The sequence below is a fragment of the Lolium perenne genome, chromosome 2 (assembly GCF_019359855.2).
Source record: "Lolium perenne isolate Kyuss_39 chromosome 2, Kyuss_2.0, whole genome shotgun sequence".
NCBI classification, from domain to species: Eukaryota; Viridiplantae; Streptophyta; class Magnoliopsida; order Poales; family Poaceae; genus Lolium; species Lolium perenne.
Window position 1 is genome coordinate 218,676,005 of NC_067245.2, and position 15,125 is coordinate 218,691,129.

The window sequence follows — 15,125 nt, forward strand, 5'->3', positions numbered from 1 at the left end:
CAGCTGGAGCTTGGGCTGATGAGTTGGAAGCTGTTTTGTGGAGTTTACGAACTACCCCTAACAGATCAACAGGGTTCACCCCATTTTTCCTGGTATACGGATCCGAAGCCGTGCTTCCCTCCGACATCATCCACGATTCACCGCGAGTTTCCGCCTACAACGAAGAAACAGCTGACGAGGCCAGACAGCTATCTGTGGACCTGATCGAGGAAGCTCGGAACTTAGCTGACCAGCGCTCCGCCATCTACCAGCAGAAGCTCCGACGCTATCACAGTCGTCGAGTTCGGAATCGCTCCTTCATGGAAGGAGACCTGGTCCTCCGCCTTCGATAGGTGAAAGACCATAAGCTGCAATCTCCCTGGGAAGGACCCTTCGTCGTTAGCAAAGTGCTTCATAACGGGTCGTACTACCTTGTTGATTTCCGTGAGCTGAAGGATAGACCTGCTAATTGGCACCGGAAACGCAAGCGTGAGGATCCGGATGACATCTACGACGAGACAGATCGCCCTTGGAACATCGCACAGCTACGTCCTTTCTACACTTAGCATATTTTTTCCGAGTTACAAACTCTGTAATAGTTATACATGATCAATGAAATAAAGCATATGGTTCACTCTTTGAGTCTTTTACCTCCTTTACTTGTTCATTTTCGATCATGTATGTTTTTTCCGACTAAAACCGCAGAGCTGGATGTTTCCGCCTAGGCGTGTATGAAAGTTGTGATTTTTCAAAATCGTCCCTTAGGACGTAAGCCTAAGTTTTCTGGTGGAAAATTTTTTCGTTGCGAACTCGTGGATTCCTGGTAGCGACTTCCGGCACCTAGGCTGGGGGCTTGTTTCCGCGGTTATGGACGGACGCCATTGGGCTTCGTCACCGCAGGCGAGCGTTTCCGGCCAAAGGTTTTCCGGCTCGTGGAAGGTCAAACGAGTAAGACGGAAAATTAACAAACCAGCACTTGCTTTTAACAAACGAAACATGCAAAATAATTCTAACGGATAGCAGGATAAGTTTTCCGCCCACGCATAATTGTTTCGTCCCTAGATAGTTAAGAATTAAAGTTATATTACAAACCCTCGCTGGGGCCAAAATGATGCATTGTTTCTCCCGCAGGAATAAAAGTTTTCACTCCCCCTTAGCCGGAGAAGTCTTGCCCTCTGGATCTTTTTCCTTGGCGTCTTCGGCCGGAGATGACACGTCTTCATCACTTTCTTCCTCTTCTTCAGAAGCTGCAGCGCTGGTCTTGGGTTCCTCTTGGGGAGCGTCCTTGGAGCTGGTCCAGGTAAATTGGGTTCCGGATTCCGTAGGTCGCGCCTCCGCGTCGCGCTCCTTTTGAAGTTCGGCTTCCAAGGGCTCGTCCGCAGGAAGAACGACCTTGTCGTAGAATTCATCATGCCGGATCCTGCGCGCGATACGGGTGTCGTAGCCGCTCACTGCATCCAGGAGCGCGTTAACATCCGCATCCGGAGGAACGCCCGTGGTTACCTGCTCAAGATCAAGCTCCGGGTTATGTGCTAAGCACATAGTTAAGGTCATTGCAGCTGCGCCTCGGGCTGATGATGCCTGTAGATCCGTCACCAGCTCCGGAAGAACGTCCACTTTTCTAACAAGTTTGCGAACGTTGCAAGTGCGACTCCTCTTGATGGATAAGTTGTAGCATATCTTGCGGGAGGCGGAGATGAGATCTTTGCAATCATCGCCTGCAAGTTGAAGAAGGTCGTCTCGTGGGAACAAATTCCGACGCTTTTCCGGATACCCAAGCGGCTCTACATAAGATAATCAGGATATCAGCATGCAATTTGAGCACAAAGAAAAAGGTCGGAGCAAACATCTGGACAAGGTTTTCAGCATAGTACCCAAGATGTTCTCGTTGAGCAAGTCCCAGTGATGTTCCGCGGTCTCCATATATTTCTGGAACCCATAGAGCTCTTTCTGCTGCCTCTTGATGGTCTCGCTGTCAGCATTTCTTTTCAATATAAATTCGCCCTTTTTCCTGATGTGCTCGGAGTTTTTCTCCGCCAGCTGTTTCTCGGCCTGCTCCCTCTTTAGTTCCGCCTCCTTTAGTTTCGTTTCCAATTCTTGGTACGAGGAGCGCAGGTTCTCAAGTTCCGACGAGGCTGTAGCAAGGGAAGAGGATGCGCCTATAATAACATAAGTCAAAAGCAAGTTCAAAGTCGGAATATGAACTAATGACGAAAAAGACGGAAACCAACCTTGGGTGTCCGCCAGTTGTTTGTTCAGTTCCGCATTCGCATCTTTCAGAGTCCGGATATTTTCCGCCTGATTCAGAGTAATGCGGCGCTGAAGGGCAATGTTCTTGTGCAGCTCGTAATGCAGCGCCTGCTGTTCCTGTAAAACATAGACACGGCAGGAGTAAAAATTCGGCCTGTAACAGTGGTTTCCTTCAAAGCATTATTGCCGGAACCTTTCCGCCATAATGCTTGGGGGCTACTGATCCAATTTAAAAACTTTCCCGGAAGTAATCTTTCTCTAAGCATCTAAGCGATAACTATTCTTTGAGTTTCCGCCTACATGCTTGGGGGCTACTGGGGAGTACCTTTTGCTTGCAGATGAGTTTGTCGAAGAACTGGCCGACATCCTTCTTAAAGTCCTGGATTTCCGATGTCGTGACGTCAGGCTTCCCCCAGGCGTTGTTCAGCATGGTGTTGAGCAAGTCTTGTTCAAGCTCCCATTTCTCTGCCTCGGTTAACTTGTTGAAAAACTTGGTAGCATATGCCTTGGGGGTGGAAGTGGTGTCAGCCGGATCTCCAAAGTTTTTCGGAAAAACGACGATGTCGCCAGCGCCGTTTCCGGCCTTCTCAGAAGAAGTGACTTCAGCCTCTCCTTGGCCTTGTTCTTCTGCGTCTTCTTGGGCAGGGCCTTTGGCCTTAGGATCTTCTCCGCCCACTTTCTCACTGCTAACCGGAATTATTTCCGGTGGAGTGTTTGCGGCAGGAGGGGGAGATTGATCAGCCTGAGGGGGAGACGGCCGAGGAGTAGGGTGGGAGGTACTTGGCGGAGCTGGAGTAGTAGGACCAACTGCCGGAGACTTTTTCATGTATTTAGTAATAGGCTCTTGGCTGATGGTCCGCGTAGCAGTGGTACTCGGATTCCTGCAAACAAGTGAAAGGGATTGAATAAGAAATGATTTCGCCAAAATAGAGGTGCACCATATTCGGAAACTTACGGGGCACCGGGGATGATGGGGCGCGAGCGTTTGCCAGCTGTTGAAAGCATCTTCAGGCGTGCACGTTCCGCTTTCCTCGAGTCTAGCGGAGGTGGCCTTACGGTCTTGGACTTCTTGGCGGAGGCCTCGCCGCTAGCTCCGGCCTCTGAGCCGGAAGCTTTGGCGCGGGGACGCTTCGAAGGTCGAGGGGCTGCCTTGCGGGGTGCCTGTTCCTCTTCCTCCTCTTCGTCTTCCGGAACCTCCTCCGCCGCGTCGCCGCTGACAGGGACACGAAGAATGGTGCGGAAGTTTTCCTCCGCCAAAGTGTTGAGCTGGGAGGAATATGAATAAAAGTCAGAGTTAACATCCAAAAACTTGTGAAGTTTGAAGTAACGAAAAGAACAGAGCTTACCGGAGGACACTGGTCGTTTGTGTAGATATCCTTGATCAGTTCCGGGACTTGTTGGCCCCTAGGAATCTTCACCAACGTCTTGAACCTTCTCTTGAGGGAGTCGGCCGGAAGATCGTGGCGAGTGACTCGGAGGAGATCGTCCGCCCCAGTATAAGCGCACATCAGGCGTGCGTTGTAGCGCAGGGGCTGGATTCTCCGGGAAAACCAGCTGAGGGTGAGCTGGGCTCCGGTCAGTCCGTCATGGACTAGCCAGGAGATTCTCCGCGCTGCCTTCTCCAAAATAGGGGTTTGGGCGAGCGAAGGAACAAAGCTCCAGCTTGCGAGCTCTTCCGGAGGCTCGTTGATGAACTTGGGCAAGCCATCGTGGATGTCCGGAACTGAGGCGTTCTTTTCATAGAACCATCCGGCGTTCCAGTACCGGACGGATTCGTGCGAATCGTGGGGAGGATACATGCGGCTAGGTCGGAGCATGAACGTCATACTCCCACAGTTCACCATTGCTTTGTCTTTTGTTTCCTTCTTCACCCGGAAGAAGAACTGCCATAATTTGACATCTGGTCGGATCCCAAGGTGCCCTTCACAAAGAGTTACGAAGTTGGAGAGGAGGAGGTATGAGTTTGGGCAGATGTTGTGGGGCTGGAGCCCGTATGTGTTGAGGATGGAGAGGAAAAACTCCGAGCAAGGGAGTGATAATCCGCGTTCCACCCAAGCCTTAGTCATGACGATTTCTCCGGCTTCGGGTTTGGGGACGTCGGAATCACGTGTGAAGCTCCAGTGAGTGGAGATCATACCCTCGTTCTGGAGCTCTCTAAGCTCCACATCGCAGGTTTCGCAGGCCACCACTGACCCCGCTCTCCTTCACGGATCCGGGCCTTGGACGCCCTCTTGTTTTCCGCCTCCTGTACTTTGGCTGCCATCCTAGCTTGTCCCTCGAGTTCTTCTTGAAGCTCTTTGAGGGAGGGGATCCGGCCTGGAGCGGTGCTGGAAGATGCGGAAAACGGTTGAGCTAACCTAATGTCGGAAACATATGGTGGCAGGTATGCTATGGGATTCGGACATATTGGTTCTAATGGATTGGGATCCGGGCTACTCGGAGAGCTACCAGTACAGTGCGATGAATCAAGTGGCATGCTTCCGGCTGCGCCCATGCAAATTATTTGAGTATCCGGATCTACACTATGTTTGTCTTCTACGAGGCCGGCGCACGTACCGTTAATGGCGCGGTAGCTCGACGGAGCTCCGGTGAAGTCGAGGTCGCCGGACTTGCAGGAGATCACCTCGCGTGACCACGAATCGGCGGCGGGAAGGATTTCCCGTTCAACCGAAGGGGTCTTGGCGCGAGGAGAGGCTTGGACTGGCGGCGCGCGGAGTTCACCGTGGCGAGGTTCGCCGGAGATGAGATCCGTCGGGCGGCGCGGCGCGAGGAAGAAGACGATGATGGTGAGAAGGTGAAAGAATGAGAAGTTACCGCGGGCGAGGGTTATATATAGACCCCGCGCGGAGATTCGTGTTTCGGATCTAACGGCGGAAACTGAACAGTCACGCCGTTGGATGATCCACACGTGTCTTAGGTCAAATAATGGTAAAATGACGTGGAGGTAACTTAACTGTGCGCTCCCGAAATTTCCGGCTAAAAGATTCGCATCTCCGAAGATTTAGCGCGGGAAAAAAGGAAGTTGTGCGCGGGAAAAGTGGGATTTCCGTTTCATTATTGATCTAGAAGAAAGGAAGATTTTCGAATAGATGATACTGGAAACAAGAGAAAGTTTTGAAGCTCTTCAAGATTCTCTTCGGATCCGAGCTGAATGAAGTCGGAGGAATGATGAATCTCGGAGAACTTCGGGGGCTACTGTTGTGGGTATACTTTATGGGTATATCAACGGCATGGCCTAGATCCGGCAAGCCCGGGTGGCCCATAGTTGGTGGTGAGGCATGTGGCCCATCGGGCGGCCCAGTTGCTGTAGATCATGAAGGATGAAGTCCAGCCCAGGAACAGGAAGCCGGATCTCAACCGACCTATGAAGGAGGCCGGATCCGTGACAGCCCATGAAGTATCCGGATCCAGCACGTACTTGAAGGAAGGCGGATCCTTGACGTACACGGCAAGACATTGTACCGTAGTTAGGCAACTTGTATTCCGGCTAGGACTCTCCATGTAAACCCTAGATCCGTGCGCCTATATAAGCCGGATCCCGGGAGCCCTAGAGGCACAAACACAACTCATTGTAACAACGCGAGAGCGCCCAGATAATTCCAGACAAGCAGCAGTACGCCCTGTCATCGTGCAGGTGTTCCGAAGCTGGGTAAATCGCGTACCACCATCCCGAGAGCACTCCGCCCTATGGCCCCTACTTCTTCTCCCCCTCGTGAGGATCCCTCCTCCGAGGTACCGTCGATCAGGCAACGACACACGGGGAAGGGACACGTGTGGCACAGTGGCGGCGGTGGCACGTGGAAGGGGCGGCGACACGTGGCGCGGGAAAGTGGCGGGGCATGACACGTGGAAGGGACACGTGTGGCACGGCGGCGGCGGTGGCTTCAAATTCAAATTCAAATTCATAAGTTATTTAAATTTATATTTAAATTCATATGTAAATTATACTTTTATTACATAGAGATTTTTTTCTGAACATTTTGATATATCATAGCCCTTTTTCATTTGAAATAAGGCGGGAACAAAAAAAATTTAAAATTTTGGCCTCTGGACCCGGTTTGTGGCAAAACCGGGACCGAAGGCCTATTTTCGCGCGCGCCTTTGGTCCCGGTTTATGCCACGAACCGGGACCAAAGGCGGGGGTATAACTGTATCGCTTCGTCTCCGCGGATATCAATCCCGCGAAGACGAGCGCACAGACACGACGCCAGTCTGCCGCGCTGCCGAACCGCCGCCGCCGTGCGCCGCCACCCTCCGCCTCGTTCTCCACCTCCGCCGCTCGCGCGCCCCGGCCGCCCCTCTCTCCTCTCTCCCGACGCCGCGTGCCGTCTTCGTTGCCGCCCGTGCGCGCGCCTCCTCTCTCCGCCCGCCGCCGCCGCCTCCTCCTCCACCGCCGCTTCCTTCTCGCCCGCCGCCGCCTCCTCTCTCCGCCCGCGTCGGCCGCCTCCTCCTTGACCGCTGCGCCTCCTCTCCGCCAGCAAGGTGAGCCCCGGCCGCCCCCCTCTTTAATTTTTTTTCTTCATTTTTATTATTGTTATTTATATTTGTAAAATTTGTATATTGTTAGTATATTTGTTAGTATAGTTAATTAGAAAAATTATTAGTATATAGTTTTTAATTAGATAGTTGTTATATATATTGTTAGTATACATATATATAGTTGTTAGTATATTGTTAGTATAGTTAATTCGAAAAAAAATTATATAAAAAATAGTGAAATTTATATTAGTTAGAAATAATATATAGTTAGAAATATTAGTTAGAAAAATTAGTTATAAGTACTTGTTAGATAAAAAATTATATGTTAGAAAAAAGTAGTGAAAATTATAGTTAGAAAAAAGTTGTGAAAAGAATATTTGTTAGAAATAAGTTATTCAAATTCAAATATTGAAATTTAAAAAGTTGTGAAAATTATATGTTAGAAATTTTTACATGTTAGAATATAAAGTAATATTTGTTACATAAATTTTATTAGTTAGAAATATTTGTTAGTAAAAAAGCATTGAAGTTATTTTATTTAGCACAATATCATATTTTTTTTATTTATGTTAGTACATATATGATTTAGTTTCGTAGCAACGATGCCGCGCCAACCGCCGCGTCGTGGAGGGACCATTCTGGAGCAGATGCAGTCGATGGGGGAGGTCCGGGACTGGGCTCCACCGGGGTGGCACTGGGAGGTGTTATCTTCCGGGGCGCGCACCTTGGTGCCGAATCTAGGTCCCGTCGTCGACCCGGATATTCTCTGGTGGAGGTCGCGTGGGCCACGGTAGTTTCAGAGGGAGCCAGCCCCGCAGGAGGTGGTAGCTCAGCGCATTATAGAGGAGGACGAGCACGTTCGCCGTTACATGTATGCGTTAGACACCTTTAATAGGACCGGATGGTCAGTTATGCAGGGATCTCACATTAGCTATGACCCTGTTATTGTTCTGTGGCTTTGGGTGTTCAGACGGCGCGGTTCAGCACACGGTCGGCGCCGTTGAGAGGTTCTAGTAGTGATCGATGTATTAGGGTTAAATAAGATCTATGTATGCATGTAACTGCACTATATGCTTTCAGCATTACATTATCGATCCTTAATAAATAACTATATATGTAACTCCAATTTCAGTTTTCTGCATTATCCTTAATTTGATCATATGATGATTCCTATATATAACTTGCAAGTCGTTGTAGAAAGCATGGACGGACACAGAGACGAAGCCCAAGAAAAATTCATGGCTGACCTCATAGCCAATGGTACTCTGGATGATCGCGACGACGACGTTATTCCAGATGATGGTGGTGACGATGTCACCGCAACTTTTTTGAATGACTCCAGTGAGGGAGCGGAGAATATTGACCGAAGAGAAGATGGCTACGATGAGGAAGAAGATCCTAATGGCTCCGGTGAGGAAGAAGATCATCATAATGGCTCCGGTGATGGAACCGTAGTTATCACCCAGGTATATAAATTAAGCCGCTGCTGACTAGATGCATTAACTAATTAAATTGTACTGACGATGAATTATTTCTTTTTAGCCCTCCGGATCGAGCACTTCTTCTGTAAAGTCGAAGAAGCGAGGCCCGGCCAAAAAGTTGGACGACGGTGTTAGGCGCGACATCACCCATATCGCTAAGGATGGTAAACCGATTGCTCCCGAGAAGCATGCAAAGTCATTTATAGCTCAATGTGGAGTGCTTGTTAGGGACTACGTCCCGATCACCGTTCGAGATTGGAACAAGCCGAAGGGACTAGAGTTGTTGCAGAGGAAGAAGCTCAAGGTCTTTATATCGATGATGTAGCCAAAGAGAGTATTCTGACCAAGCTCATGGCACATTTCAACATAGTACCTCCAGAGGGGGATGCCGATGAAAAGGCAAAGATGGAGAAGGCAGTCTGTGACTTTGCCAAGAAGAAGATGGCTGAACTATTCAAGAACCACAAGAAAAGATTGCGCGTCCTTATCAAGAAAGACAAGACTCCGGACAGTGAAAAGGTAAAAAATCACTGGTACGAATTCGTGAAGTACAACACGGAGTTAGAAAAATTTAAGAAAAGGTCGGCAACAAACAAGGCAAATGCTGCGTTGAAGAAATATCACCAAGTTATGGGTCCAGGTGGATACAGGGCTAACCGTCCTAAGTGGCAGACAGCTGAGGCGGAACTGACCAGGAAAGGGATCAGATTAGGGACACACGGTTGGACCGAACGGTCGAAGGAGTGGTTCTACGGGATTGGAGGAAAGTTGGATCCAGAAACAGGGAAATGTATCTATAAGAAAGCTCATCTGAAGCAACCCATTGAATCCCTGGAACAAGCACATAAGGACGTGGAGGAGGGGAGGTTCCAGCCCGAAAGAGAGAACGATGGGCTGACACGCGCCCTTGGGAACAAAGAACACGGCGGACGAACACGGGGCGCAGAAGGCTCCGTTCCGTCGAAGTATGGCTTTCTTGCGGAAACGAAGAGATTTCCTGATAAAAGCCATGAGAGGAGAAAGGCAAGGGAAACAGACCGCATAGCGTCCTTAGAGGATTCTATGAGCACCATGAAAGCCCAATTAACCATAGTAACCCAAGTACTTACATCCCAGATGGCTCAGGGGCAGGCTGTAGATCCTGCATTGCTCGATGCTATCGTCCCGCTGTAATCTCAACACCGGAAAAGCAGCGTGGCTTCCACTCAACAGGATAATGATGATGATGACCAGGTGGTTGAGCCTCCTCGCTACCCCCCCCCCCCCCCCCCCCGTGGATGATCTCACTGAGAGCCGTCCTTGTGAGATGCATGTTAATGTTTTCAACCTATCCTTCAAGGCGGCGGTCGGCATTCTATTACCTACAAGGACTTACCATTGCCGTCCGGTCCAAGACGACTTTGCTGTTGTGATGGTGGATGAAGTGATGAGAGATTATGAGGAGTTGGTCCTTGAGCACCCTGCAGGTGAAGATGGGGAAATCAAAGAACTGGGAGAAGCCCGTAGAACCACCGTGCAATGGCGGAAGGAGAACATTGTGTTTCAAAGTGAGAAGCCACCAAGTAGGCCACCTCGTCCGCCTCCTCCGCCACCTGCGCAGTCTCCTCCGCGTGATGATTCTCCTCTGCGCGATGATGAGTCCCCTGTGCATGAGCAGTCTCCTCCGCGTGACAATACTCCGACGCCTCCTCCTCCTCGTCAGGAGACTCTGCTGCCTCCACCTAAGCAAAAGAGGAAGCTAACCGCGGCACCTCCTACAGCTCCGAAGAGATCATCAACTCCGATGATGGCACATACTCCAGAGTTGTTACCACATGAGCAGACTGATGAGCAAAAGACGTTTCTTGCGCCGAAGAAGACGTTTATTCCACCGCATATAATGAAGCACTTTGCCGAGACGATAATAAAGAGAGCTGAGCCGAGAAGTGATTATGACCGCTCTCTTGGACAGTCCTATAGAGCGAGCAAAGCAAAAAAATGTCACCCAACTTGGACATCAGGATAATCAGTCCATACCCCACTTCGTCGTGCAGTCCTATGATGATCCAGAGACGGCATCGATGATCGAACGGGAGGCTAGAGGCCAGGGAGCAGATGTTCAGTACGAAGATTACTATCCAATGGCTCAAGTCGTAAACAATTATAGATACGGATATGATCTTGTCAAACCTGGCGAGCTCGCGCGTCTAGGGACTCGGATGCGAAGGTTGCATGAATGGTACGTGAAAGCCTGTCGAAGAGGTGATCTCTACCTCACGGTGCATCTTAGAGTTGAGCATTACTTCCGGGGGCGGGAGGAGATAAACCTTGAGTTAGAAGAACTGTTTCAGTTATTCAATCAAGACGCCCTCGACAAATCTGTCATCAGTTGCTACTGCATGTAAGTGATTTATTTATGTAATTAAGTCTGTAGCTCAGCTCATTCATTTGCACTAAGAATTATCCTCACTATATTCTTTGTGTACGCTATATATTAATTATGCAGAATGAAGAAGCTCGAATGCAAAAGAGGCAAGCTCCACGACATGGGGTTCATTGACCCAAACACAGTTCATGAAGATACGGTTCGACAGTACGCCAAGGACAAAGAGGACAACATGCTAAGGTTTTAATGAAGCAAGCAAACAAAGAGGATATATTCTTTCCCTACAACTTCAAGTGAGTGTTATAACATACATTATGCTTGTGCAACTTCCACTTTTATTCTCGTAATCATTGAGCTATGTTTGTGCAGCTTCCACTTTATTCTTCTAATCATTGAACTTAACAAAGGAGTCGTACTTGTCATGGACTCAAAACGTAAAGAACATGCGGAATGGGCGGACATGGCTGCCATCATCCAGAGGTAATTCCAATCAATTTCGTATCGGCATCTTCATCTGTTCTAATTCGACGATATCATCAACTAATCAATAACTCATTTACTCATTTTTTCTTTGCCGGGCAGGGTTTGGAAACGGTTCATCACTACTGTTCCGGGTAAATGGAAATCGGAGCTTACATTTAAAGATTACCCTGTAAGTACTACTATATATATAGATATGTCTGTGAATCTCTTTGATATATTTTCTTTCAATACGATGCTTGATTATTAGTTTGATCGAACTATTTTTTCCGTAAAGTGTATGAGGCAGGAACCCGGGAATAACTTATGTGGATACTACGTCTGCAATTTCATTCGTGACATGACCTGTCAACGGGATGCGGAGGAAGCTATACACCACACTCGTGTACGTGAACAATATTTCACAATTAATCTTCGTACCATCAATTGTATTGAGTTCCATTCATATATATATATATATATATATATATATATATATATATATATATATATATATATATATATATATATATATATATATATATATATATATATATATTGATCTTCTTTTTTAAATATAGATGATACGCCTGCGGGACACTCTCATAACGGAGGATCGCATACGAGCAGTTCAAGAGGAACTCGCGGGATTCTTTCTTAACGAGGCCATTGCCCCAACGGGAGAGTACTATCGGAAGTTCGTAGATCTTGATCGTGTACTTCGTAGTCGTTAGGCATATGAGATAGATTTAGTAAAGAGGTCCGACTTTATATTGTAAATATGCATGCATTACGTGTACTGTTGATGATATCTATATATTCATGACGATGTTTTGTGGTTTCTTGAATGATATGTATGCATCGTTGAAACTCTGCCGCGGCAGAGAAACGCTGCTCCACCCTAAACCTGTGCCGCGGCAGAGAAACGTTAATTTTCTGCCGCGGCAGAGAACCCCCAGTCCCGGTTCGTACCACGAACCGGGACCAAAGGTCCTCCACCTCGAGCGCCCTCGCCGCACCACGTAGCGGGGCCTTTGAACCCGGTGCATCTTTGAACAGGGACTAAAGGGGGGACCTTTAGTCCCGCCTTATTGGTCCCGGTTTGCAAACCGGGGCTGAACCGGGCCTGTTGCCCCCTTTTTCCACTAGTGTGCGGCAAACAAGAATTTCTAAAATGGAAGCTCAAAGTAATTTGCCACACCTAACCGCAGTTCACTCCTGTGGTCTTCCAACAACTTCTTACTACCACAAACTGATTTGGTTCTACACTTCTGAGAGCCCAATCCACCACTAAGTGACACAACTATGCGCAAAGCTGTTCCTAACACCAAGTCATAACAAGCATACCCAATTGCAGGTTCCTGAACAACAGTCTGATTCTGATGTTCACCTGAAACTGCAAAACAGGCAAGAATCATGACAAAACCTAATTAATAACTGATAGAAACCAGACCCGACAGAGAACTTCACCAGCATATAGTGTAATTACTGACGCCCGATTATGAGCCTGAAACATTCCTGAACACAAACTGGATGAAGGCACGGGCCTCGCATCTACTGGCTTACTCTCAATGCCTCCGAAAATTGGTAGGGACTAATTAGCGGGATTGCCAATTCTAGTAAGAAGTATTTAGAAACTACGACATAATCGCAGTTTCGTCCCATAAATTTCCAACCCGCATGAACCAATAGTTGTTGATGACGAACAGGGACAAAAGTCTGAATCTAATTCATTTCAGTTTTATGTCTTACTGTATTATACACCCTTGGTTTCTAAATATAAAACGTTTTTTAGTTCAGTTAAACTCCCAAAGCCTCATATTTAGGATCATAAATAGTAGTACTTTGGAGTATGAAGATGCTTGTACTTATCGTCAACTATTCTAATCAGCTGGGGGAGCTGCCATTCTATTTCTAGCAAGCTATGGCGTCCGCTGGAGCTAAATGTGGCCTCTAATAACACTACCAGCTCCTTTTTTTCTGATTAGAACTAGCACAATGTATTTATTTACTTTGAGAGAGAAAACCGGCAGCACCATGTTGTCTCCGTACTAATGTGTCCCTAGAGAAAAATCCAATTAGTGAACACGCTTCCTGGGCTGCGATTGCCTTTTTTATTTGAGCAGAAGACGTCAGTTGCTACGTTGGCCTATTACTTTCTTTTTTGAACAAACACAGTTAACGGTAACACTAACGAACCATCTCCGGTGTTAGAAATCCTGACGGACATCTCGGAACGAAAAAAGAAACAAATCGCAACGGCAGTTCCTAGCTATTTAAATGGCGATAATATTTCCACAAGTTCATGCAAGTCATCATCCCTGATCATAATTTGACAAACACTGCATCTAACATCAAGGTTTTGCTTCCTTGCACCAACAATGGAGGATGGCTTCTTCAACACACCCCTGCTCCTCCTCTGCATCACCCTTGCAGCCGCCCTGATGTTCCTGCTCCGCCATAGGCGGAAGGCACAGTTGCCTCCTGGCCCACCGGCCCTGCTCTTCCTGGCCAAGTTCTTGGCGCTCCGGCGGTCGATCTTTGATCTTATCCCGCTCCTGCTAGAGCTCCATGCACGCTATGGCCCAGTCATATCCGTTCACCTCTTTCAGACGTTCGTCTTCATCCGGGACCGCCACGTGGCCCATCGCGTGCTCGTCCAGGCCGGCGCCACCTTCGCCGACCGGCCCCGGAAGTCGGACCCAGAGCTCCTATTCTCCGCCGGCGGCCGTGACATCACCTCGTCACCATACGGCCCCTACTGGCGCCTTCTCCGCCGGAACCTCGTCGTCGGGTCTCTTAGCCCAGCACGAGTCCGAGAGTTCGCCTCGGCGAGAAGGTGGGCATGTGATGCCCTTGTCAGCAACCTCCTCCGTGCACAGAAAAGCGGTGGTGCGCTGGAGACAGAGCCGAAGGTTGTCGTCCCGGTAAGACCATTCCTGCGGCGGGCCATGTTCGAGCTGCTCGTGTACATGTGCTTCGGCGTGCGGCTCCAGGACGAGGTGCTCGACGAGATCGAGGAGCTCCAGAACTCTGCGCTGTGCTCCATCACCGCCTTCCCGGTCTTCGCTTTGTTCCCGGCGATCACCAAGAGGCTCTTCCGGAAGCGGTGGGCGGAGTACTTGGAGTTGCGCCGGAGGCTGGACGGGATCTTCACCCCTCTCATCTACTCCACCACGCGTGACGACACACGGTCGTGCTACGCCGACTCGCTGCAAGCGATACGCGTGGCAGACGAAGGCGGCCGCCCGCTCACGGACATGGAGAAGGTCAGCCTCTGTTGCGAGTTCCTGGATGGAGGTACGGACACCACCGTCACCTTGCTGGAGTGGACCATGGCCGAGCTAGCCAGCCGCCCCGACATTCAGACCAAGGTCTACGAGGAGATAAAGTCATCTGCGGAGTTCAGTGACTGCGACCCGCTGGCGATGCCATACCTGAAGGCCGTCATCCTTGAGAGCTTGCGGCTGCACCCGCCAAGCCACTTCGTCCTGCCGCACGGCACAAAGAACGATGCCATAATCGAGGGTTACGAGGTGCCCAAGGGCGCACAGCTCAACTTCTTGGTGGCCGAGATCGGCCGTGACCCCGCGGTCTGGACAGACGCGCTGGAGTTTCGGCCGGAGAGATTCTTGGATGGCGGCGAGGGCTGCAGCGTGGACATCACGGGGAGCAGGGAGATCAAGATGATGCCGTTCGGAGCTGGCCGTAGGATGTGCCCCGCGTACTCCCTGGGCATGCACCATGCCGAGTACTTCCTAGCGAGGCTGGTGAGGGAGATGGAGTGGCAGCCAGCGGTGGAGGGAGAGGCAGTGGACATGACGGAGAAGTTGTACTTCACCACTGTGATGAAGCATCCCCTCCATGTACGCATCATCGTCAGAAACTAAGTGGAGTCTGCGAACTGCTGATGCATTCCCACGACTGACTGAGAAACAAAATGTCTCTTTCCGTTGTACCGAAGCCAGTAAGATCTCGTATTATGACTTTGGAGAGCTCTCTGTCATCCATCAATACCCTCAGTTAATTTTCACTCTAGATTTGAAATAGTCGTTGGGTCAGAATAAATATTTTTAGATTAATAGTGAAATACATTTGAACTTTCTATTTCG

The 15,125-nt window shown here is 49.2% G+C and overlaps 1 protein-coding gene across 1 annotated transcript; it reads left to right on the forward strand.

Moving 5' to 3' along the window:
* The first annotated feature begins 13,394 nt into the window (after window positions 1-13,394).
* LOC127334901 (cytochrome P450 89A9-like) lies at window positions 13,395-14,903 on the forward strand. The gene has a single exon (XM_051361450.2). The coding sequence runs from the start codon at window positions 13,395-13,397 to the stop codon at window positions 14,901-14,903; it is 1,509 nt and encodes a 502-aa protein (XP_051217410.1).
* Window positions 14,904-15,125: the final 222 nt, after the last annotated feature.

Coding starts and splice junctions, on each gene's coding strand:
- LOC127334901 (XM_051361450.2), top strand. CDS start 13,395: ATGGAGGATGGCTTCTTCAACACACCCCTGCTCCTCCTCTGCATCACC.